General features: G+C 37.8%; 1 protein-coding gene across 7 annotated transcripts in view; it reads left to right on the top strand.

Moving 5' to 3' along the window:
• AHI1 (Abelson helper integration site 1) overlaps nt 1-24,153 on the top strand; it is a 223,469-nt gene that overhangs the window by 105,768 nt on the left and 93,548 nt on the right. For all 7 annotated transcript variants that reach the window (XR_001918550.1, XR_001918549.1, XM_018053237.1 and 4 more), the window contains one exon: nt 5,527-5,644. Coding sequence is in view for 5 of the 7 variants with exons in the window: in XM_018053237.1 (XP_017908726.1) it covers nt 5,527-5,644 (118 nt within the window). In the remaining 2 variants the exon portion in view is untranslated. The remainder of the gene's footprint in view (nt 1-5,526; nt 5,645-24,153) is intronic.

Below are 24,153 nucleotides of genomic sequence, written 5' to 3'. Positions count from 1 at the left end.
ATGTAACACTTGAGCTTAGGCTTGGAGAAGAAGCCAGTATCAAAAAGGAAGATGGAGCCAGGAAGGAAGCACATTCCAGGAAACAGGAAACGCATGAACTGAGTCACAGAGACGTGAAGCAGTGTGGAATGTCTGGGGAGCAATATGCAATTTGTTGCAGCTGGAACATAGGAGATAGAGCTGTAAGGTTGGAAAGCTAGTAGTTGTTATAATATAGAAAGCTTTGTTTGCCATACTAAAAAGTATAGATTTTATCTGGTGGAATAGTTGATGATGGGTTTTAAACAAAAGTGTTTCTCAATCAAATTAGCATTTTAGAAAAATCACCCTGGTAGCAGTATAGAAGAAGAATCAAGAGATGGGAAAACAAATCAAGAGACTATTGCAGTGGTAGCACTGATGACGGAGATGAAGTGGAATCAGATGCCAGAGCACCTGACTGCCTAAATGAGCAACTCTGTGTGGAGTGGGAGGAAGCTGTCCAGGGTGATGCCCATCTGTCTGGCTGGAACAGCAGAGTGGGTGATGAGAGCTTTCCCCGAGGAAGTGAAAAGCATGGGAAAGGTTAGTTTGGTTCTGAACTTACTGACCAGAAGAGTTTTACATGAAAAAATTGTCAGCATGAAAGGCAGATGAAGCGATGAAACCATACATCTTTGCCTGGGATGACCGTGTGGTGTGAGGGAAGTAGAGAACCCAGTGGGTCTAGCAAGCAACACGGGAGAAGCAGTTGCAGGATCACCAACAGAAAATGGTTTCCCAGAAACAGGAGAGTGATTGACAGTGTCAGATGTCTCAGAGGCCTGAGTGAATCTGCCAAATTTGATCATTTGAAGCCCATGATGACTTTAGTTTCAGATTTAGTGTTCTGATAGATACAAGCTTTGTTGTAGCTGCATGAAAGTGAATGGCTGAGCTATATAGATAGCAGTTATTGGCTGTTTTTCCAGAACTTTAACTTTCAGTGAAGGTTAAGGAAATTTATGGAATCTTAGTAAGAATTACTTGTTTTCTATTTTGTAGTAAAGTGAAAAGATTAATGCTTATAGCCTGTAGACAAACAGCCGGTAGAGAATTTGGAAGAGCCTTAAGGATAGCCACATGGAGAAGGAAATGAAACCCACTCTAGTATTCTTGCCTGGAGAATTCCATGGACAGAGGAGCCTGGCAGGCTACAGTCCATAGGGTTGCACAGAATCAGACATGTCTAAGCATGCATGCAAAGATATCTTCAAGGGAATAGCTGGAGGATTAATTTTAAATGGGAGAGTACCTCTTTGTCTGGGCTTCCCTGATAGCCCAGTTGGTAAAGAATCTGCCTGCAATGCAGGAGACCCCGGTTTGATTCCTGGGTCGAGAAGATGCCCTGGAGAAGGAAAAGACTAGCCACTCCATTATTCTGGCCTGGAGAATTCCATGGACTGTATAGTCCATGGGGTCACAGAGTTGGACATGACTGAGAGAATTTCTCTTTCACCTGTTTATCTGACACTGGAAGAAAAGAGAGGAGGACAGGTTTAAGAGGTGTGTTTTTGGAAGTGAGGATTTCAGGGGATTTAGAACCAAATTTTCTCTCTGGAGTAAGGAGATATACTAAGAGAGAAAAGAGGTGAAGGTTTGTATTGTAGTATGCAGCAGGTTAATTGGCTTTCTCTGAGGTATATTACTACTGGGTAAGTGATTTGAACCAGTACTAGATCTTAATTTTGAGTTTTACACATGGGAATATATTAGTAATCTTTGAACCATCAGCCCTTATACTCAAAAAATCTTGATTAAATATTACAAAATAAAATGTTGTGATGACTGATCCCCATTTGAATTCTGGTTTAGTTAATACTGTAGGAGTGAGCTAATTTGAGGAGAGATTTTCTAGCTCATTACCCCACTGTAAAAATTTATCTTTAACAGTAACAATGTTTCTTCCCTATCCCTCACTCCATTGTCCCAATTTATAAGGGCAGTACCTAGGACCTAGAGAGATCATGTTGCATTTCTCTTTATGACATCACGGCCTACTCATTTCTTAGGTTTTACTAACCTAGATATCACAGAAATGTAAGCTGCTTTTAGAACTTATGAGGTGTTCGGATAACTGACTTCAGATAACTTGAATCTCACTTTGGCTCAAGTTTTCTGTTTAACTTGTTTTGTAATACTGGGATTTTAATTTGTACAGCAGACATATAATTTGCAACAAAAAATTTCCTAGGAGCTGGTTTTAGAAATGTTTTCAAGTTAAAATGTTATCTGCATTGTTGTTCAAATTTAGTTTAAAAAAAATAGCTGTCCAGAAGAAGGGGGGCACATTTGTTAACATAAGTATTATAAACAGTGCTAATATATTTTCTGTTATCATTAAAAGAAAGTTTGAAGTGTCTTCACAAGTTGAAACTTTGAAAACAATTCTTCAGGTGAATAAAGCACATAAAGTCAGCTAAAAGGATTAGACTTGTAAGTATATATAGAAATGAGTGTTACATATCTCCCAATGATTTTACAATTTAATCACTAAAAGGTAAACTATTGCTAACCTTTTTAGCTTTGTGCATTCAATCTGAGGTTAGAGCAATGACTTTTTTAACATGAAAATTAACTCCTCCTAGAGAATTAGTATTTGCATATTTTACCAAAACTGATTATACCCTGAAAGAACAGGCAAAACAGATTTTGTGATTAACTAGGCAGTTCTAGGTGGTTATTTTTTCTTTTCTTCCATTATGAATTTTATTAAATTTTTATGCTTTTCATTTTCCACAGTATGGAGGTATTAAACTGACTTTGGCAGACTGTGGTTTTTGCATGAAGCAAGCAGAAAAGTGTTTTGTAAAAAGAGGATAGATTGTTGTAGGGTAGACTATCTTAGCCAACCTTTCTGTTGTTGTAAAATTATTAAGCAATTCTTTTCCACAGCATATGTTTCAAAAATAGATATTGCTTCACTCTGTATAATGGTTGTTATTATTTTTCTTCCTTTAAATGAATTAGTGAATATGTATAAGCTCACTTAGAAAATACTTTGAGTTCTAATTTCAGATCACTATCAGTTCAGTTCAGTTCAGTAGCTCAATTGTGTCCGACTCTTTGCAACCCCATGAATCGCAGCACGCCAGGCCTCCCTGTCCATCACCAACTCCTGGAGTTCACCCAAACTCATGTGCATCGAGTCGGTTATGCCATCCAGCCACCTCATCCTCTGTTGTCCCCTTCTCCTCCTGCCCCCAATCCCTCCCAGCATCAGAGTCTTTTCCAATGAGTCAACTCTTCGCATGAGGTGGCCAAAGTATTGGAGGATAGTGATTAACAATTATCCCACACCTTAGAAACGGAGTTATCCTCCCTGTTATGTTGCCGCTCATCATTTCATGAACATTTGAATAGTCTCGAAAGATATGTCAAAAGAGGGCAGAAGTGTAGAAATGCTTAGAAAAACCATGTAATTGTAGATCATAATTGGATTTTTTAAAACAGCATTTTACTTAGAAAAAGTGGCAAGTCTCAGTTTGAGTGGAGTCATTCAAGTATCCTATTTGAGCTTTCTTGGTATTCATTTTTTGCTTTAGCACAAGTAATTTTCTGAAGAGGAAGACTGAAAAGCAAATTTGTGTGTATGTGTGTGTGTGCACATGTGCGTGTCCAGCATACACCTGCTTTTTTACACCAGATTTCAAAATGCTTTGTTTGACAGGTAGGATTAAAATTTTCAAGAACACAGAAGTAAAACTGAAAAATGATTCTAAAAAAGAGAAGTGAATTAAATAGTTAAGTGATAAATATGTCAGTTTGTATATAGTACTTCCATATAAAAGCATAGCATTCTGAAAAATTTACTGCATCATCTTACTGCATTACATATTTTAAAATTACCCTTGCTTGTAGTGATGTTAATAATAATAGCTAATATTTATAAAACACTTGATTTGTATAGCACTTTAGGATCCCCTTTGCGGACATACTCTGTTTAATCTATTTCATTAATGTTATTTAGTACTTTAAGGTTAGCCTATGTTTTAATACCAATTCATTATTGTCAATCTTCAAGCATGTTTCCTTTGAAGTTTATTTACTGTTTTTATTATCAGTGTAAATAGTCAACTTTAATTTTGGTCAGTGTTTAATAATGGCTTCTTATAGAATTTTTCTAGCTGGATAATTTTTCTTAGCATTGATGTAATATTTGACCCCATCTAATAACTAATTTGGAAAATATTTTTCTTTTTTATAAGATGATACCACAATAGTTTAGGAACCTTAGAGCTATACTCGCACATGATCTTAGTTGACTTTTTCACAAAATTATCTTTCTTTCAAAAGAAAAACTTAATCTTATATACCATTTACTGTCACTATTTGAAAGAAGAGAAGCATTTACAAATATTATGTAAATAATGAGTCAGAAAAAGGGCATGTAACCACAACCAGTACTGTTGTTCTATGTATAGAACATCAAAAGGGAATTTTTAAATACTAATACAGTGGAAGTCCTCTGTATAGTTTTGAGTATTTCAAAAAAGAGAGAGAAAGGAGCTACTTTCCTATACTAATATTTACATACCATAAACTGTCATTTTTAACAGTTTGTTAATTAACAGATTACTTTTTTACAGAAAATTAGAAATTTAAACGTTTCCATTGTTTTTCAAAATTCAATCACGTTTTATCATGCTTTTTGAAAGTGGTAAAAATGATAAGATATAATGATTGATTTATTAATAATGAAAAAGAGACTAGATTGCTGCTGAAATTATCTGAATTGCAAGATGAACTTACTAATTTACAAAACATTTAAGCCTTTTTCTGTGAAGTGTATTTTTCATACACTTACAATGTTACAATGTAGTTATAATGTAGTTACAATGTTGCACTTGTTATGCATTTCATTTCATTTCATTTCTGAGTACAGACCATAGTACTTGGGCAATTGTAGTAGAATGGGCAATTGTAGTAGAATTTTTGTGCTGTTGAACATTGTATTTACTTATAGAAAATTTGCCTGTTCATTATTTGAGTTGTTTTTTGAAAACTGTCTTAAGAATAAGATTTTTTGATACAGTAGAAACTATTTCACTTGGCTAGTTAAGTTGCAGCTGTGTTATCTGTGTCACTGTGATACCTATAAACATGAACATTACAGGTGCTTTCTGTACAGTATCTGAAAAGGAAGTACTTGTTCTTTCAAAAATGCTAAGGAAATGTGCATGTGAAACATTTAAAAACTCTTTCTTAATTGAAAGCAGTCCAGGAGTCACTTATTTTTTGCATTTTTTTATTTTTGGCATAACTTATAAGACCACTCTAAGTTACTAATAAAGTCAGTTCCATGATAAGCAAACTTGTTTTCAAAGTAAGGCTGATTGTAAAAACTATAGAGTTTTGTAAGCTCTTAAAAACTAAGCATATAAATCATTGTCACTCCTTTTGACATGTTCCCTGGTTTGCATCGTAAGCAAATATTTCTCATCCACTATTTGCATCAGTAACCCAGGAAATTACGCTTTCATTTCTGATTTGCCTTTCCTATTACAGGTCAACAAAAATCTCTCATTCACTTCAACATCAGCCTCCTCACAGCAGTCTAAGTCAAAACAATCAAACGTGCTGGACGCTCATCAGATTCTGCGTCAGTTCGGTTTCACTCAAACCGGTGAGCCCCTTTCTTACTTTGACTATTCTGTAAATGTTCAGATTCTATATTTTAATGGATGTCATGTATTTCACTTCAGAAGTACGGCTCATAGCATTATAACGGTCAATTTTCACACTTGGTGAATTATATTCCAGCATTTTTTTCTTTAAAAATCACTAAATTATTTCAAAAGCAAATTTGAATTTGGTAACTTTAATGGTAGATACTCTCATCTTCTATTCTTTTGAGCAGATAATAATTGAAAAGTCACAGAACATAAATTTTATATCTGATTCAGTTTCCTGTGGGTAAAAGAACCATAGTTTATGGATAATCAGATTTTGTAATTCATTTCAAAGAAAGCCCAGGTAAAATGCATTTTGGTAGAAACAGGATGCATCCTGCCAAAATATCACGTTTCTTCAAAATTGGAAAATTAACAAAAGATGCAAAGAAGCTAGTTATTAAAATGTATATCAAGCACAGAGTTGAAACGAACTGTACAATTGCAAATTTTAGGCGAATATTTTAAATTAATTTGAATAAGGTTTTCAAAGAATCTCAAAGAAGCATCTAAGTGAGAAGTGTATATTTTTGGTATTGAAAGATGTCTGCTTCTGTTAGCTTTTGGTATTTTATAATTTTTTTTCCTACTGTGAAAATCTTTCAGAAAGATGAGAGAACTGAGAATAACAAAACAGTTGTCTTTGACAGAGAGAAGAAGAAACTTGAGCTTGACAAGATCAGCTTAAGTTATTTAGAGCTTTAGGAACAATATTACTTTTCTACTTTGAAGGTTTTTGGAGTTTGCCTATGAAGTTAGTGTAATATTGCTGAGTTACATATTCAGTTCAGTTCAGTTCAGTTGCTCAGTCGTGTCTGACTCTCTGCGACCCCATGAGCATGGCAGACCTCCCTGTCCATCACCAACTCGCGGAGATACCAAAATTCATGTCCACTGAGCCAGTGATGCCATCCAACCATCTCATCCTCTGTCGTCCCCTTCTCCTCCTGCCCTCAATTGTTCCCAGCATCAGGGTCTTTTCAAATGAGTCAGCTGTTCACAACAGGTGGCCAAAGTATTGAGTTTCAGCTTCAACATTAGCCCTTCCAATGAACATCCAGGACTGATCTCCTTTAAGATGGACTGGTTGCATCTCCTTGCAGTCCAAGGGACTTTCAAAAGTCTTCTACAGCATCACAGTTCAAAAGCATCAATTCTTCGGCACTCAGCTTTCTTCACAGTCCAACTCTCGCATCCATGCACCACTACTGGAAAAACCATGGCGGACCTTAATTGGCAAAGTAATGTCTCTGCTTTTTAATATACTGTCTAGGTTGGTCATAACTTTCCTGCCAAGGAGTAAGCGCCTTAATTTCATGGCTGCAATCACCATCTGAAGTGATTTTGGAGCCAAAAAAATTAAAGTCTGACACTGTTTCCACTGTTTCCCCATCTATTTCCCATGAACTGATGGGACCGGATGCCATGATCTTCGTTTTCTGAATGTTGAGCTTTAAGCCAGCTTTTTCACTCTCCACTGTCACTTTTATCAAGAGGCTTTTTAGTTCCTCTTCACTTTCTGCCATAAGGGTGGTGTCATCTGCATATCTGAGGTTATTGATATTTCTCCCAGTAATCTTGATTCCAGCTTGTGTTTCTTCCAGTCCAGCGTTTCTCACGATGTACCCTGCATATAAGTTAAATAAGCATGGTGACAATATACAGCCTTGACATACTCTCATTTTCCTATTTGGAACCAATCTGTTGTTCCATGTCCAGTTCTAACTGTTGCTTCCTGACCTGCATACAGATTTCTCAAGAGGCAGGTCAGGTGGTCTGGTATTCCCATCTCTCTCAGAATTTTACACAGTTTATTGTGATCCACACAGTCAAAGGCTTTGGCATAGTCACTAAAGCAGAAAGAGATGTTTTTCTGGAACTCTCTTGCTTTTTCCATGATCCAGAGGATGTTGGCAATTTGATCTCTGGGTCCTCTGCCTTTTCTAAAACCAGCTTGAACATCAGGAAGTTCACAGTTCACATATTGCTAAAGCCTGGCTTGGAGAATTTTGAGCATTACTTTACTAGCATGTGGGATGAGTGCAATTGTGCGGTAGTTTGAGCATTCTTTGGCATTGCTTTTCTTTGGGATTGGAATGAAAACTGACCTTTTCCAGTCCTGTGGCCACTGCTGAGTTTTCCAAATTTGCTGGCATATTGAGGGCAGCACTTTCACAGCATCATCTTTCAGGATTTGAAATAGCTCAACTATGATTCCATCACCTCCACTAGCTTTGTCCGTAGTGATGCTTTCTAAGGCCCACCTGACTTCACCTTCCGGGATGTCTGGCTCTAGATGAGTGATCAAACCATCGTGATTATCCGGGTCATGAAGATCTTTTTTGTACAGTTCTTCTGTGTATTCCTGCCACCTCTTCTTAATATCTTCTGCTTCTGTTAGGTCCATACCATTTCTGTCCTAAATGAGCCCATCTTTGCATGAAATGTTCCCTTGGTATCTCCGATTTTCTTGAAGAGATCTCTAGTCTTTCCCATTCTGTTGTTTTCCTCTACTTCTTTGCGTTGATAGCTGAAGAAGGCTTTCTTATCTCTTCTTGCTATTCTTTGGAACTCTGCATTCAGATGCTTATATCTTTCCTTTTCTCCTTTGCTTTTCACCCCTCTTCTTTTCACAGCTATTTGTAAGGCCTTCCCAGACAGCCATTTTGCTTTTTTGCATATCTTTTCCATGGGGATGGTCTTGATCCCTGTCTCCTGTACAATGTCACGAACCTTATCAGGCACTCTATCTATCAGATCTAGTCCCTTAAATCTATTTCTCACTTCCACTGTATAATCATAAGCAATTTGATTTATGTCATACCTGAATGGTCTAGCGGTTTTCCCTACTTTCTTCTATTAAGTCTGAATTTGGTATAAGGAGTTCATGATCTGAGCCACAGTCAGCTCCTGGTCTTGTTTTTGTTGACTGTATAGAGCTTCTCCTTTGTCATTTCAATGAGCAGGAGGGAGGAGGGAACCTGGCTCCACCACTTAATGCCTATCTTTCTGCTGAGATCTCAAATTCTTCCAGGAACAAATCTTGCCTTCCACATTTCAGGATTAAGAGTGTAAAACATAAGTCTGATCAAGTTAGCAGATTGATTAAAGTTCATTCAGTTCAGTTCAGTTCAGTCGCTCAGTCATGTCCGACTCTTTGCAACCCCATGAATCGCAGCACACCAGGCCTCCCTGTCCATCACCATCTCCCAGAGTTCACTCAGACTCACATTCATCGAGTCCATGATGCCATCCAGCCATCTCATCCTCAGTCGTCCCCTTCTCCTCCTGCCCCCAATCCCTCCCAGCATCAGAGTCTTTTCCAGTGAGTCAACTCTTCGCATGAGGTGGCCAAAGTACTGGAGTTTCAGCTTTAGCATCATTCCTTCCAAAGAAATCCCAGGGCTGATCTCCTTCAGAATGGACTGGTTGGATCTCCTTGCAGTCCAAGGGACTCTCAACAGTCTTCTCCAACACCACAGTTCAAAAGCATCAACTCTTCGGCACTCAGCCTTCTTCACAGTCCAACTCTCACATCCGTACATGACCACGGGAAAAACCATAGCCTTGACTAGACGAACCTTAGTCGGCAAAGTAATATCTCTGCTTTTGAATATGCTATCTAGGTTGGTCATAACTTTTCTTCCAAGTTCATTCAAGTAGTCTCTTAAGTTTATCAGCCAACGAGGTGTAGATAATAGATACAAAATTCTTTCTTTTTCTGTAATAGGAAAGAGCAGAGAGGATAGATAGGAAGGCTTTGAAATGGAAGAGTGATTACCACTCTGACAGATAAAGAATAAAAGGAAAACCAGATATGATAAAGGCAAGCCTTGCAAACTTCAGTTTTACCTTGGATTCCCTTCCTTTACCTTTAGCTTTCATGGTCATATAGAGCTTGAGTGGGACTTTTAAATAATGCATATCCCTCGATGTGAGCACTGTCCCAGGAGCATGACCATTAAGCCATGTAATACCTGGTAGGACTGCTTTGCTCGATTTTTAGTTACTCTCATTTTAAGGCATATCTTTCCTATAAAATTTGTTGAGAGACTTCTGTGGCAGTCCAGTGGCTAAGACTTCAGGCTTCCAATGCTGGGGACATAGGTTCAATCTCTGGTCAGGGAACTAAGATGACACCTGCTGCACAGCCAAAAAAGAAAAAAGAAACTTTTTGAGATATCATTGTATAGAAAACTTATAAAAGCAAAGTATGTAGTCCATTGCAAGGTGGCCAAATCCATCTATTTCATTAAGAAGCCAGTCTTTGTGAGAAAAAAAATCCTGCACTAGGAAACAGGTGAACTAGTTTCTATGCCTGGCTCCACTTCTGAATGACTAGAATTTTTAGCAGTTTCTTTAAGCTTCAGTTTTTTTCCTCCCTGCAGGTAAATGAGGACTCTGGATTTGGTGAGTTTCTGTCTTAGAAATTCTGTGAGTCTATTCAATATTCAAAACAGTTTTAAATGGGGACAATAGTTAAGCGTTCTTGACCGTACAAATAATCTATTAGAATCTGAAATGAAGGACTATGAAAATAATATAGATAGGATATTTTAAAATAAAAATCTTACTGAAAAGCTGTCTAAATATCAAGTCTTATGTGCAGCTCTTTCAGTTTGTACAGTATAAAAAAATACAGTTTACACAGGACTAGTCAGTATGGCCTACTGGCCTTCATCCCAGAGGCTTAAGAGGAGACCTTGATTTGATACATATTATATATGTGAGTTTATATGCTGGAAGATTAGAGCCAGGGGTGGGTTTATGGTCTGCTATCACTTCTATTTGGAGAAGGAAATGGCGACCCACTCCAGTATTCTTGCCTGGAGAATCCCATGGATAGAGGAGCTTGGTGGACTACAGTCCACGGGTCACAAAGAGTCAGACATGACTGAGCGACTTCACTCTATTGACCTCATTCCAGGTGAGTTCTGGGTAATGGAGATGGCAAGGAAAGTATTTGTTTCTTCTTTGGTCTATTTTCTTTAGAGTTTCTAGAATACTGTCTTTACTTATTCTCTAATCATTCTAAGTAACTATTTTGCTTAAGGTCCTTACTTAAATATATGGACTAAATAAGACAGTCTCTGTCCTCAGGGAGCTTACTGTCTGGTTGGGAAGGCAAATGAGCATGCAGCAAATTACGTCAGAGTGTGATAAATTCTGAAATCACAGTATAAACAAAGTATCGCTAAAATATAGAGCTATAAAGCAGTGGGGCGATTTCTCGTACTTTACATGTCCAAGCAAAACTCTTGCCCCCAAACCCTTCATCTACCTCCACTTTCCCTGCCCCACACCAGGTCTTCCCACCAAATACTCAGGTACATGTACCCCGTCGTTTAGGGATCCCTCTTTTCCTTCCACTCCCCTACTTCTGCTCCTATCCCTTAGATTATTCTCCCCATAGCAGATAAGATTCTTTGAAAAATAAATTAGATTCTATTATTTCCCTATTTAAAACTCTTAAGTGGCTTTCTCCAGCAATCAGAATGAGTTCCAAAGTCCTTATGAAACCTTCCAGAGTCTTGTCTCTTATCTTTGTCACTGACCTCATCAGCAGGTGGGCTTTAGAAGGGCACACTAAGCTGAGATGGTTGTGCGCTCAGTCTTGTCCAGCTCTTTGCAACCCTATGGACTATAGCCCGCCAGGCTCCTCTGTCCATGGGATTCTCCAGGCAAGAATACTGAGTGGGTTGCCATTTTCCTCCAGGGGATCTTTTCAACTCAGGGATTGAACCCGTGTCTCCTGTGTCTCCTGCACTGCCGGCAGATTCTTTACCACTTGAGCCATCAGGAAAGCCACACTGAGCTTCTGAACAAACAATTGGAAGAGAAACTGACTTGACTGCTCAGTGGTATGAGGCTTAGGTTAGCTGGAGGAAATGATGAGATGGATGTATTTAGGAAGACCTGAGCTGCAAAGGTAGATGAGGTCAAATTGTGCCCTACTGAGGAATTCACATTTCATTCTCTAGATAAAATAGAGCTATCCAAAGGTATGAGGATGAAAGAGTAATAATAAAATATGTTTCTAGAAATACCGCTGGTGTCTCAGTGAGGGGGGGATTAGAGAGGAAAAAAGCTGGATACAACACCTATGAGATACTTATTTCAGCAACTGTTTATTAGGCTATTGTTCCAGGTACCTAATGAACAAAATAATCAGCTAATTTTATTAAAGTTAAAACCATAAATATTTTCTGAGTAATTTGTGTAAGAAATAAATTTATAAAAATATATTCACCAATTATACCTAATGGCAACCCACTCCAGTACTCTTGCCTAGAAAATCCCATGGATGGAGGAGCCTGGTTGGCTGCAATCCATGGGGTCGCAAAGAGTCAGACATGACTGAGCGACTTCACTTTCACTTTTCACTTTCATGCATTGGAGAAGGAAATGGCAACCCACTCCAGTATTCTTGCCTGGAGAATCCCAAGGACGGGGGACTCTGGTGGGCTGCTGTCTGTGGGGTCGCAGAGAGTCAGACAGGACTGAAGCGACTTAGCAGCAGCATACCTAAATAAAGCTGGGGGGGAAAAGAAATTTTAATTTTAACATTTTAAATTAAAATGTAGGTTCAGTTCAGTGTCTGACTCTTTGCAACCCCATGGACTGCAGCATACCAGGCTTTCCTGTCCATCACCAACTCCCAGAGCTTACTCAAACTCATGTCCATAGAGTCGGTGATGCCATCCAACCATCTTATCTCACCACATAATGAACATGTTATACTGTTCCTGTACTTCCTTAGTATAATGAAGAAAATCTGTAAAATAGCATGTGTGACTTCTACTTGTATCAAAAAATTTATTTATATACATCTTCATTTGATCCTCAGCAAAACCCTCTGAGAAATCAACATTAAAATCATAGAGTGTAAACTCTTTTGAGAGCTTCTTGGTAAAGAATCTGCAGGAGACCAGGTTCTATCCCTGGATCAGGAAGATCCCCTAAAGAAGGGAATGGCAACCCACTCCGGTATTCTTGCCTGAAAAATCCCACAGACAGAGGATCCTGGTGGACTACAGTCCATGGGATTACAAAGAGTTGTACACAACTGAGCGATTATTTGTTGTAAGACCTTAAAACTTTGACTTTCAGTCCCTTTACATCAAAACTGAGAAGCAGAGGGCCTGAAATGAGGGTTCACAGAGCTGGTGGCATTCTTATCTAGAGAGATTGCCTCTCTCCTGGTTCAGTACTTCTCACACTCCCCGCCCCATGCTGCTTCTGCCTCTGCAGAGAGGGGGTACTAGTTCAAACGTGAGGTGGATCCTTGGTGATGCTGCGCCTGGATCCATTCCTCATCCCTGGCCCATTGTCCTCCCACTCTGTCCAGAGGTCCCTCTGGCCATGCGTGTGACTTTTGCTCCCTAGCATTGGAGGTGTGTGATATATTGCAAACTAGTAACCTACACAGCACTATTTGGAATAGGTGTAGTTGTTAATACTGAGGTGTCATGAAAGTAATTTTCTAAGAATTCATGAACTTATCTTTTTACTGGGCCTTGATATACAACTCTGTCTTTGCCAGTTACTAGATTTCTTAAAGCCTAGTTCCAGTGAAACTGTGGTATTCAGTCTCCAGTCATATCAAGAGATTCTCAAGAAATTTCACTCTGGTCATTGGTCTGAATCCCAGATCCCATTCAACCATCTTGAGAGTTCTTATGATAGTAGTGAATTTTAACATGTGGATTATTCAGTAATGAGTAAAATCAATCACAGTTATGACGGTGGAAGGTAGAAAGTGCTATCATCTTTGTATGTCTATATTTGAAGGACAGCACCATTCATTTTTGTGTACCTAATGTGTCTTTTCACTGCATTGTACTAAATTTAATTCATATCAATAGGTAAGTAGAATCATGTAAAATAAAATGATCCATTTTTATTAGTATGACTCTTCATGTAATCTTTTTATCGTGTTTTAAAATTGTAGACTTGGAATTTGATGGAGAGGCAGAATGTGACATGGCTTTTAAAAAACAATCAGTAGTTTCTGTCTTCTCCATAATTTATTTGCACTCTCCTTTACAACATGTTAACATATATTAATGTTTTTATCATACCCTAAACCATCAAGATATTTGACTTAAATCATAAAATAATTCAGATAACTTTAGTACTGATTGAGGGATCAGTCAAGTTCATTTTTGTACTTCCACGTGTTGGATAATGTTTGAAAAATGTATTTTTCTATTTATTTCAGCCAAATGAAAAGTTATTCCCTTGAGCAGTTCTGAAAATTAGGAGCTATTTTTCTAGTTAAATTTTAATTTTATTGTTTTCAATATGTCAATATTTTTAAGCAAGGTTTTAACTTTTTATCAGTTCAGTTCAGTCGCTCAGTCGTGTCTGACTCTTTGCAACCCCGTGAACTGCAGCATACCAGGCTTCCCTGTCCATCACCAACTGCCAGAGCTTGTTCAAACTCATGTCCATCAAGTTGGTGATGCCATCCAGCCATCTCATCCCCTGTCGTCCCCTTCTCCTCCTGCCTTCGATCGTTCCCAGCATCAGGGTCTTTTCCAACGAGTCAGTTCTTCGCATCAGTTGGCCAGAATATTGGAGTTTTGGCTTCACCATCAGTCCTTCCAATGAACACCCAGGACTGATCTCCTTTAGGATGGGCTGGTTGGACCTCTTTGCAGTCCAAGGGGCTCTCAAGAATCTTCTTCAACACCACAGTTCAAAAGCATCAATTCTTTGGTGCTCAGCTTTCTTTATAGTCCAACTCTCACATCCATACATGACTGCTGGAAAAACCATAGCTTTGGCTAGACAGACCTTTGTTGGCAAGGTAATGTCTCTGCTTTTTGATATGCTGTCTAGGTTGGTCATAGCTTTTCTTCCAAGGAGCAAGCGTCTTTTAATTTCATGGCTACAGTCACCATCTGCAGTGATTTTGGAGCCCCAAAAAATAAAGTCTGACACTGTTTTCCATTGTTTTCCTATCTATTTGCTATGAAGTGATGGGACCAGATGCCATGATTTTAGTTTTCTGAATTTTGAGCTTTAAGCCAACTTTTTCACTCTCCTCTTTCACTTTCATCAAGAGGCTTTTTAGTTCTTCTTCACTTTCTGCCATAAGGGTGGTGTCATCTGCATATCTGAGGTTATTGATATTTCTCCCAGCAATCTTGATTCCCGCTTGCGCCGCATCCAGCCTGGCATTATGCATGATGTCCTCTGCATATAAGTTAAATGAGCAGAGTGACAGTATACAGCCTAGACATACTCCTTTTCCTATTTGGAACCAGTCTGTTGTTCCATGTCCAGTTCTAACTGTTGCTTCCTGACCTGCATATAAATTTTTCAGGAGGCAAGGAAGGTGGTCTGGTAATCCAATCTCTTTTAAGAATGTTGCACAGATTGTTGTGATCCACACAGTCACAGGCTTTGGCATAGTCAATGAAGCAGAAGTAGATGTTTTTCTGGAACTCTCTTGCTTTTTCAATGATCCAACGGATGTTGGAAATTTGTTCTGTGGTTCCTCTGCCTTTTCTAAATCCAGCTTGAACATCTGGAAGTTCTCGGTTCACGTAATGTTGAAGCCTGGCTTAGAGAATTTTGAGTATTACTTTGTTAGTGTGTGAGGTGAGTGCAGTTGTGTGGTAGTTTGAGTAATCTTTGGCATTGCCTTTCTTTGGGATTGGAGTGAGAACTGACCTTTTCTAGTCCTGTGGCCACTGCTGAGTTTTCCAGATTTGCTGGCATATTGAGTGCAGCACTTTCACAACATCATCTGTTAGGATTTGAAATAGCTCAACTGGAATTCCACCACCTCCACTAGCTTTGTTCGTAGTGATGCTTCCTAAGGCCCACTTGACTTCACATTCCAGGATGTTTGGCTCTAGGTGAGTGATCACACCATCGTCGTCATCTGGGCCATTAAAATCTGTTTTGTATAGTTCTTCTATGTATTCTTTTGTGTAACATTTTAGAGAAGTGCACAATTTTTTAAATAATGTAACTGAAATCTAAGGCCTGCTTGACTTCACATTCCAGGATGTCTGGCTCTAGGTGAATAATCACAGCATAATGGTTATCTGAGTCATTGAAATCTGTTTTGTATAGTTCTTCTATGTATTCTTCTGTGTAACTTCTTATAGAGAAGTGCAAAATTTTTTAAATAATGTAACTGAAATCTATTATTTGTGTGTCATAAATTCACCAGAGAGTCTGTGATATCCTTATATAAACCCATTATCAAAGGCATATTACATGTAAACTGGAAATATGATGGTTCTTGTATTTCAAAGGGAGAAAAATAAAACATTTACGCAAAAATTAGGTTAGAATATCTCAAACACAGGTGATGGTAAAAGGGAGTTTCCATTTTAAGGAAGGTGAAATGAGTTCAAAGTACTCTTTCATACTATCAGAATTGGCAGAATTTTCTGATAGTATTAATTAATGAACTTCAAACTATTCATTGAAAAAGAATGTTTCATTGAATTCTGATTTCAGATCTCCAGAATTCCAAGGCTTAAGTTCAGATATGGGTTGGTGAAAGGAATTAATTCACTACTGCAGATGATTTACAGAATTAACTGATTTTCTGTAGACAGATGTCCTTCCGTTTGCTTTATGCTGCTAACCAACCACTCTTCTGAATCCAGCGCTTGTGTGTTTTGGTGGAAAAAGCACTAGACCTGGGGTCAGAAGGCCAGAAGGGTTGGGCCTGACTCTTAATTCTGCCCCTTCACAGCTGTTATTGGGTAGTTTCTCTCTCCCAGATAGTGTCTCTACTTTCCTCTTCAGATGATTTTTCTACTTCATAGAATTGTGAGGGTCTGAAGAGTATTTTTAATACTTTGAAATCCATAAGATACTGTGAGAATAAACATCATGAGATTCTATTGGAGATTCTTTTTAAGTTTGAAATTATATAGTTTGCACTGTGGCCAAAGAATGGAGGAAACCTTAAGACATGATTTAATAAAATGTGTTGAATGATGATGGTTAAGTGATGATAGAGAAAAGAACATGTCAGAGAGGCAAACATGGATTCTCGAAAGAGAATTTTGAGAAGCATGCCAAAAAAGACATTAACTTGAAGTAGTTTGAAGACAAGTTTTTTTTTTTTTTTGCTTTTATTTTTTTTTTAATTAAAAATTTTTTTTTTTTACTTTACAATACTGTATTGGTTTTACCATACCTTGACATGAAACCACCACAGGTATACATGAGTTCCCAACCCTGAACCCCACTCCCACCACCCTCCCCATATCATCTCTCTGGGTCATCCCAGTGCACCAGCAATAAATGCTGGAGAAGACAAGTTTTCAAACAAATATACCTCAAATATATATAATCCAACTAGAAGCTACTTAACTTTTGATACTTTGGCTTTCCATATAAGTACCAGCCCACACAAAACCCCTGCAGATGGGATTGTTTTAATATTTGGATTTTTCTGGACACTGAGAAAAAGACCTTGATCACATGGATTTTTTTCTTTAACACAGCATCACTATTTTATATTCCTTTCCACAAAGAGATTTCATTTGTTAGATATTTTTGTTGTCATTAGTAATTGGATGCTCTAAAGCTGGTGTTTGATGGTACATTAAAGGTATAAGATGCTGTTTTAATAACCAATATAGGGGGGCTCAGAGGGTAAAGTGTCTGTCTGCAATGCAGGAGACCCGGGTTCGATCTCTAGGTCGAGAAGGTCCCCTGGAGAAGGAAATGGCAACCCACTCCAGTACTATTGCCTGGAAAATCCCATGGATGGAGGAGCCTGGTAGGCTACAGTTCATGCGGTCGCAAAGAGTCGGACACAACTGAGCGACTTCACTTCACTTCATGAGGGTTTTACTGAGTGATTCTCCAGTGATTTGAGTTAATCTACTTGTTGAATATTGAAGCATATCTGTACTTGTAATAAAAGTGCGTATATTTCTTCGGTAATATCACTTGAATTAGTAAACTGTTTCTAACCATGTTCATAACTTAAAGTATATTCTACATATTTGTGTGTGTCTGTGCTGTCACTTCAGTTGTGTCCATACTCTTTGTGACCCCATGGACTGTAGCCCACCAGACTCCTCTGTCCATGGGGATTCTCCAGGCAAGAATACTGGAGTGGGTTGCAGCGCCCTCCTCCAGGGGATCTTTCCAACCTGAGGATTGAACCCGCATCTCTTATGTCTTCTGCATTGGCAGGTGGATTCTTTACCGCTCGAGCCACCTGGGACGCCCATTCTACATATTCATTCTTTACTAATTTGAACATCATTTTTATCAACTCAAGTGAATGTTAACATACTTAATGAATAATCTTCGTGCACAAGGTTATTGAAACTTCTCAAGGTCTGCATTGAGATTTCTCCTGATACCCTCTGAAGAGAAAATATGAATGCAAGCATTTCTCTTCATCTGAATCTGCTGATTTGAATGAGCTTAAATTTATGGACTATTTTCTAGACATTTATTTTGTAAGAAGCTATTTTATAGAATATTTATATGGTATAAATGGTTCAAACTTTACAGTTTTCAACCTTTTTCTCCCGTCCGTTAAAAACAGAAGATTTGCTTTATGTTTTTCTTCTTTTTAGATACATTTCTCTGTGTTTGTGTGTGTTTTGTTTAAGAACCTACTAAATTTAGTTGTAAAGTATACTGTGACACATGCCCAGTGGATTAATTTTTAAAGTAAAATAATTAAGTCACTGAAAAATAGCAAGAAAGCAACTGAAAACCATAAACTATAGGAAATTAAAATGAGATCTTATGGATTTAATGAACATGAAAACTACATAATTTCATTGTAACATAGCCAGAGTACATGCCAGATCACTGAATTTGTATTTTATAGATATTCTGATGTTTACCTTCTTATCAAAGTTTTCCAATTGATGTGATAACAAACGCTTGATTTGTCTTTCTTATATTTTAAAGATTTACAGAAGCTATTTGCATAAGGCATCTTTTTTAAAAGATCAAAATACAAAATTTCTGAGAGTTTAAGCCAAGTTAAATAGCTATTGTAGTTTATGTGGCTCTGAAATATGAAATCTAATCTTAGAAAAGATTTTCAGCTTCACACTTGTGTAGTGAGATATATTAGGTTGATGCAAATGTAAAGGTGGTTTCAGACCGTGAATTTCAAATCACTGTAACTAGGCTCAAACACATATTTATTAATCAAAATAGGAACCATTACAATCAACACATCTTTACCAATGAGAAATAAGTTTGTTTATTCCTGTAGCATAAAAGGTCCATACTTCAGGATTTGAAAAATTCTTGGAAAGCATTTTCTGCTTCCTCTTGGTTGATGTGTTTTCCCTGCAAACAGTTGTTGAGATGCTTGGAGAAGCGGTAATCAGTTGGCGAGAGGTCAAGTGAAAATGGTAAATGAGGCAAAACTCCGTAGCCCAGTTCGTCCAACTTTTGAAGCGTTGGTTGTACGATGTGTCTTCGGGCATTGTCATGAAGAAGAACTGGGCCCTTTCTGTGGACCAGAATCAGCTGCAGGAATTGACGTTTTTGGTGCATCTCATCAATTTGCTGAGCGTACTTCTCATATGTAGTGGTTTCACTGGGATTTAGAAAGCTGTGGTGGATCAGCTGGGCACAGACAGTCAAACAGTTCAGTTCAGTTCAGTTCAGTTCAGTCGCTGTCATATCCGACTCTTTGCGACCCCATGAACTGCAGCACAGCATGCCAGGCCTCCCTGTCCATCACCAACTCCCGGAGTCTACCCAAACCCATGTCTATTGAGTCGGTGATGCCATCCAGCCATCTCATCCTCTGTCGTCCCCTTCTCCTCCTGCCCTCAATCCTTCCGAGCATCAGAGTCTTTTCCAATGAGACAACTCTTCACATGAGGTGGCCAAAGTATTGGAGTTTCAGCTTTAGCATCAGTCCTTCCAGTGAATACCCAGGACTGATCTCCTTTAGAATGGACTGGTTGAATCTCCTTGCAGTCCAAGGGACTCTCAAGAGTCTCCAACACCACAGTTCAAAAGCATCAATTCTTCGGGGCTCAGCTTCCTTTATAGCCCAACTCTCACATCCATACATGACCACTGTAAAAACCATAGCCTTGACTAGATGGACCTTTTTTGGCAAAGTAATGTCTCTGCTTTTTAATATGCTATCTAGGTTGGTCAGTGACCATGACCTTTTTCTGGTGCAAGTTTGACTTTGGGAAATGCTTTGGAGCTTCTTTTTGTTCCAGCGACTGAGCTGGTCCTCACCAGTTTTCATATACAGCCCACTTTTTGTTGTACATTATAATGTGATGAAGAAGTGGTTCATTGTTGTTGCATAGAATAAGAATTGTTCAAAACGACAATTTTTTTAAAATTTCAGTCAGCTCATGAGGCACTCACTCACTGAGCTTTTTCACCTTTCCAATTTGCTTGAAATGTTGAACAGCCATAGAATGGTCCACATTGAGTTCTTTGACACGTAGTTGTCAATAAACTCCTGGACTCTCTATTCAAGTTAATCAATACTGCTTGTTAATAACATCTATACAATCATGATGATGAAACATCGTGAAATCTTCAGGATGATATATTCAGGAATACTTTGGCCACCTCATGTGAAGAGTTTTTGATGATCCTCTCAGTTGGTGGTGTCAGCTTCCGATGCCGGCCACTGCACTCCTCATCTTCGAGGTTCTCGTCTTCTTTGCGAAACTCCCTGAACCACCGCTGCGCTGTATGTCCATTAGCAGTTCCTGGGCCACATGCATTATAGATGTAGCTCTGCTGCTTTGCCACCCCCTTTGAATTCGAATTAGAAAATTGCTCGAATTTGCTTTTTGTCTAACGTCATTTCCATAATCTAAAAAAAAACACACAGCAAGTAATAAGTCATTGGCAAAAAACATAAAATGAGAAATACGCATTTAGACGATGTATAACATAACCTGCATTTAAGAATGTATTCCAATATCAAAAGACAGAGATCAACAAAGCACAACCGCTATTACTTTTGCACCAATCTAATATGCGCGAACCACTTTTTGTCATATATGTGATTGAACTGTAATCATTGCCATGAGTGAGGCTGAGTTTCCTGAAAGGAGTTTCTATATTTTACTCTTGATGTTCGCATTACCATTTTTCAGGTGGAAACTTTGGACTCCTCCTTTCTCTAACTAATCAGCCCTCTCATTCCTTTATTCTAAATCTTCCTTAGTTCACCAACCATCCATTTGACCTTCATGGTTTCTTTCTTGTCCTGATTGTTCCTTTTTCCTAGTATCAAAGTTCTGCGGATGTCATTATATCTTCCTAAATCTCTCTAAGTTCTCTTCTCTGAATTGACATTTCCTCTATGTTCAGTTTTTTTCATCTGTTAATATATCCTGTGCTTTTCTTTTATGCTAGTGATTTTTCCTTTATATCTGATGATCCTTGGTATCTTTTTTTAAATGAAGGACTGGGTGCAAATATGGTGTTCTTTCCTCTTCTGTTGTGTAAGTAACTCTATAATTAGCTATTTTGTCATCTGAGCAGAAAGCCTATCAAGAACTTTGCGTATGTGGCTAAAACATATTCACTGGCAGCTTATATTTAGGGTAAACAGGCAAAACAAATGAATTCACCTGTCAGGCTGTCAGACTAATTGCCAGTAAGAGAATAAGCAGATCAACAGTATCCACTCTGAAGGTCTTCACTCTTTCCAGATGGTTTGTTCAATATTTTTTCTCAGAGACCGTACCACTTTTTGTGTGTGTGTGTGGTTAATGCTCAGCAGTATTCATTTTATGTGGGATCTACATCCTGTTTGGCCCAAGTGTTTTCCATATGAACCTTCGATGATTTCTCCTGGGTTATATTTTATTTCACCACCTTCCCAATACGCTGATTCAGTGTTCGCAACTCCTCTTGAGTTTTGTTGTCCAGTAGATTCTATATCTCCTTCAGCCCACGGTCATGTTTTCAGACAGATGTTTCGAATCACTTTTCATCTTCTCTAAGTTTGTTGAAATCTCTGATCTGTTTTTTCAGTCTCACCAGTGACCTGTCCACACCGCTAATTCCAGTGGTCAGCTCTCTGTCCTTATCTTGCTTGACCTGTCAGTGGCATTTGACACATTTGATGGGTTGTTAACACATGGTTTCCAGGCCACCGCATTCTCGGTCTCTTTCTCTTATCTCATTAGCCACTGCTCTTCATCCTTCTTTGCTATTCTTCCTCTTCTCTTCCATGTCTTCTTAGACTGCTCCACTGCAATCTGATCCTCTTTCATTCCCTGTATATAATATATTTTCACTTCCTTGACGATCTCATAACTAAAGAAAACCCACACGCCCAGTGATTCTCAAGTGTTAGTCTTCCGCCCAGACCTCTTTGCTGAATTCTAGACCAGCACAGTCTATATGGGAGCCTCCAGTCTCATGTGGAATACTCGATATGTGTTTTGTGTGACTTAGAAACTAAATTTTTAATTTTCCTTTGTTTCCATTTAAATTTAAATAATGACACATGGCCAGTAGCTGTCATTGCGCACAAGTTCAGACCTATATCTACTTTGATGTAAATCTCTATTATCTGACATCAGACAAATCAGGTGTTACAATATTAAGACTAGATTACCCATTTTTAATTAAGTACAAATAATGCTTTTAATATTAAAACTTTCCTGAATATATCATCCTGAAGATTTCATGATATTTCATCATCATGATTGTATAGATGTTATTAACAAGCAGTATTGATTAACTTGAATAGAGAGTCCAGGAGTTTATTTTTCATATTTAAATTAGTACCACATAGTCTAGTAGCACTTAGCCAAGAGGTCAGAAACACCTGAATTTAGATTCAGATTTTGTTTGAATCTAAACAAAAAAGATTTTGTTTGCTCCAGGAGCAAGTTATTTCATCTTAGTGACTCGTCATTTGAGAATAGAGGATAGGAAAGTGTTTACTGCAAGTGAAAGTTTTTAAATACCAACCTATGTTTGACTTACAATGCAGTAGAGTTATAGATAGTATCTTTATGACTATATCCAGAACTGTTTTAATCATTGAACTTTTTGATTTTTAACTTCCCACTAAACTTTTAGAAAGAGAAATCACTATGCTCTTACAATTAAATTTAGTGAATGTCTTAAGTTAAAATCCATGTTCTTTTAGTACATATTTTTTTTCAGAGTACAACTTCTAGGCATACTAATTAAGACATTTCCAAGACAAAAGGAGTTTTTATTACATAATCCTAAGGTAGGAGAAGTTGAAGGTTTCAGCTTCCCTATCAGAACATAATTCATGTCATGGTGGAAATCATGAATGTTTTGTACTTTACTGCTGTGCCTCCAGGGAAAATTGATATTATCAGCAACCAATCTACTCAGAGTGAGGATTAGAGAAAGGATTACAACAACTTTATATTGGCTGCAGCAGGCAAGGTGGGAGGGCAGGTTATAAAATGGCAAAATTATTTTTGACCAGGCCTAATTTATGGTCTGTTTCTTATAGTTTCAGAAAGACTACATTTAATACTGTTTAATATCAACCATAAGATACATTTTACTATTTTTATAATTTCACACTGAAATTGACAGTTTTTCCGTTTTTAAGGTAGTTAGGCATACAAAAAGATGTTGTGGGATATATTCCCGAGTATGTTCTTGCAAGGTTTTTTGTACATTTTTTTTGTGATAATAAACTTAGTGCCTGGTCTTAAAGAAAATGAGTATTCTATAATTTCAAAGCCTTTCTTCAGTTGCTAGATCTTATGATTATTTTTAGTTTTTCAGCACTATATAAATATATCAAATGTTGACCATATCTCTGACAATGAAGAATAGTTTAGTCCATGTTTAAAGTAGAATAAATTTTACTCCATGTTAATCATGTATGTGCATTCCTTTCCTTTATATATCTATACATTAGCATTTTCACATATTTCCCAATACTGTCCATTTCAGTCTTTATGTTCTGTTATTCTGTGAAAAGTTATGACTTTGAAAAATTAGTTATATTTTTATTGACTGATCTTGCTTAGAGTAGGCACTACTTAGAATGAAGAAAGCAGCTCTTTATGTTTCCCTTCCCCTGATGATGGGAAAAAGTGAAATACCATTTATATCATAAAAATGATAATTTTTATTTAAATTTCCACCTCCCAAAGTAACTGTTTTGTGATTTAAGTCTATGACAAGAAATAGGTTAGTTTTTAAACATTTTGGTTGTGTCTGCTGAAAGCCCTGGAAATTCAGAGAAGGAGGGTTATATAAATGAAATTTTCATTTACTCTTACTCAGTTAGGTTATACTTTTCTAAGCTGTACTCAGAATAGCCTAAGGCTTCTCATAGAGAAGCTAACTGCATGCTTTTGCATTTTGTGGTTTAGTCAGTTTGGTCTGGATAGTGAAGAGACTGTGATATCATAGAATTTACTGGCAATGTTTTCTGGAAATGAATATCCATCACTTATTGAAAATGTCAACTAACAATGGAAATTAGGTTGAGGAATCA

The sequence above is a fragment of the Capra hircus genome, chromosome 9, assembly GCF_001704415.2.
Source record: "Capra hircus breed San Clemente chromosome 9, ASM170441v1, whole genome shotgun sequence".
NCBI classification, from domain to species: domain Eukaryota; kingdom Metazoa; phylum Chordata; class Mammalia; order Artiodactyla; family Bovidae; genus Capra; species Capra hircus.
This window is presented reverse-complemented; position numbering and strand designations above follow the sequence as displayed.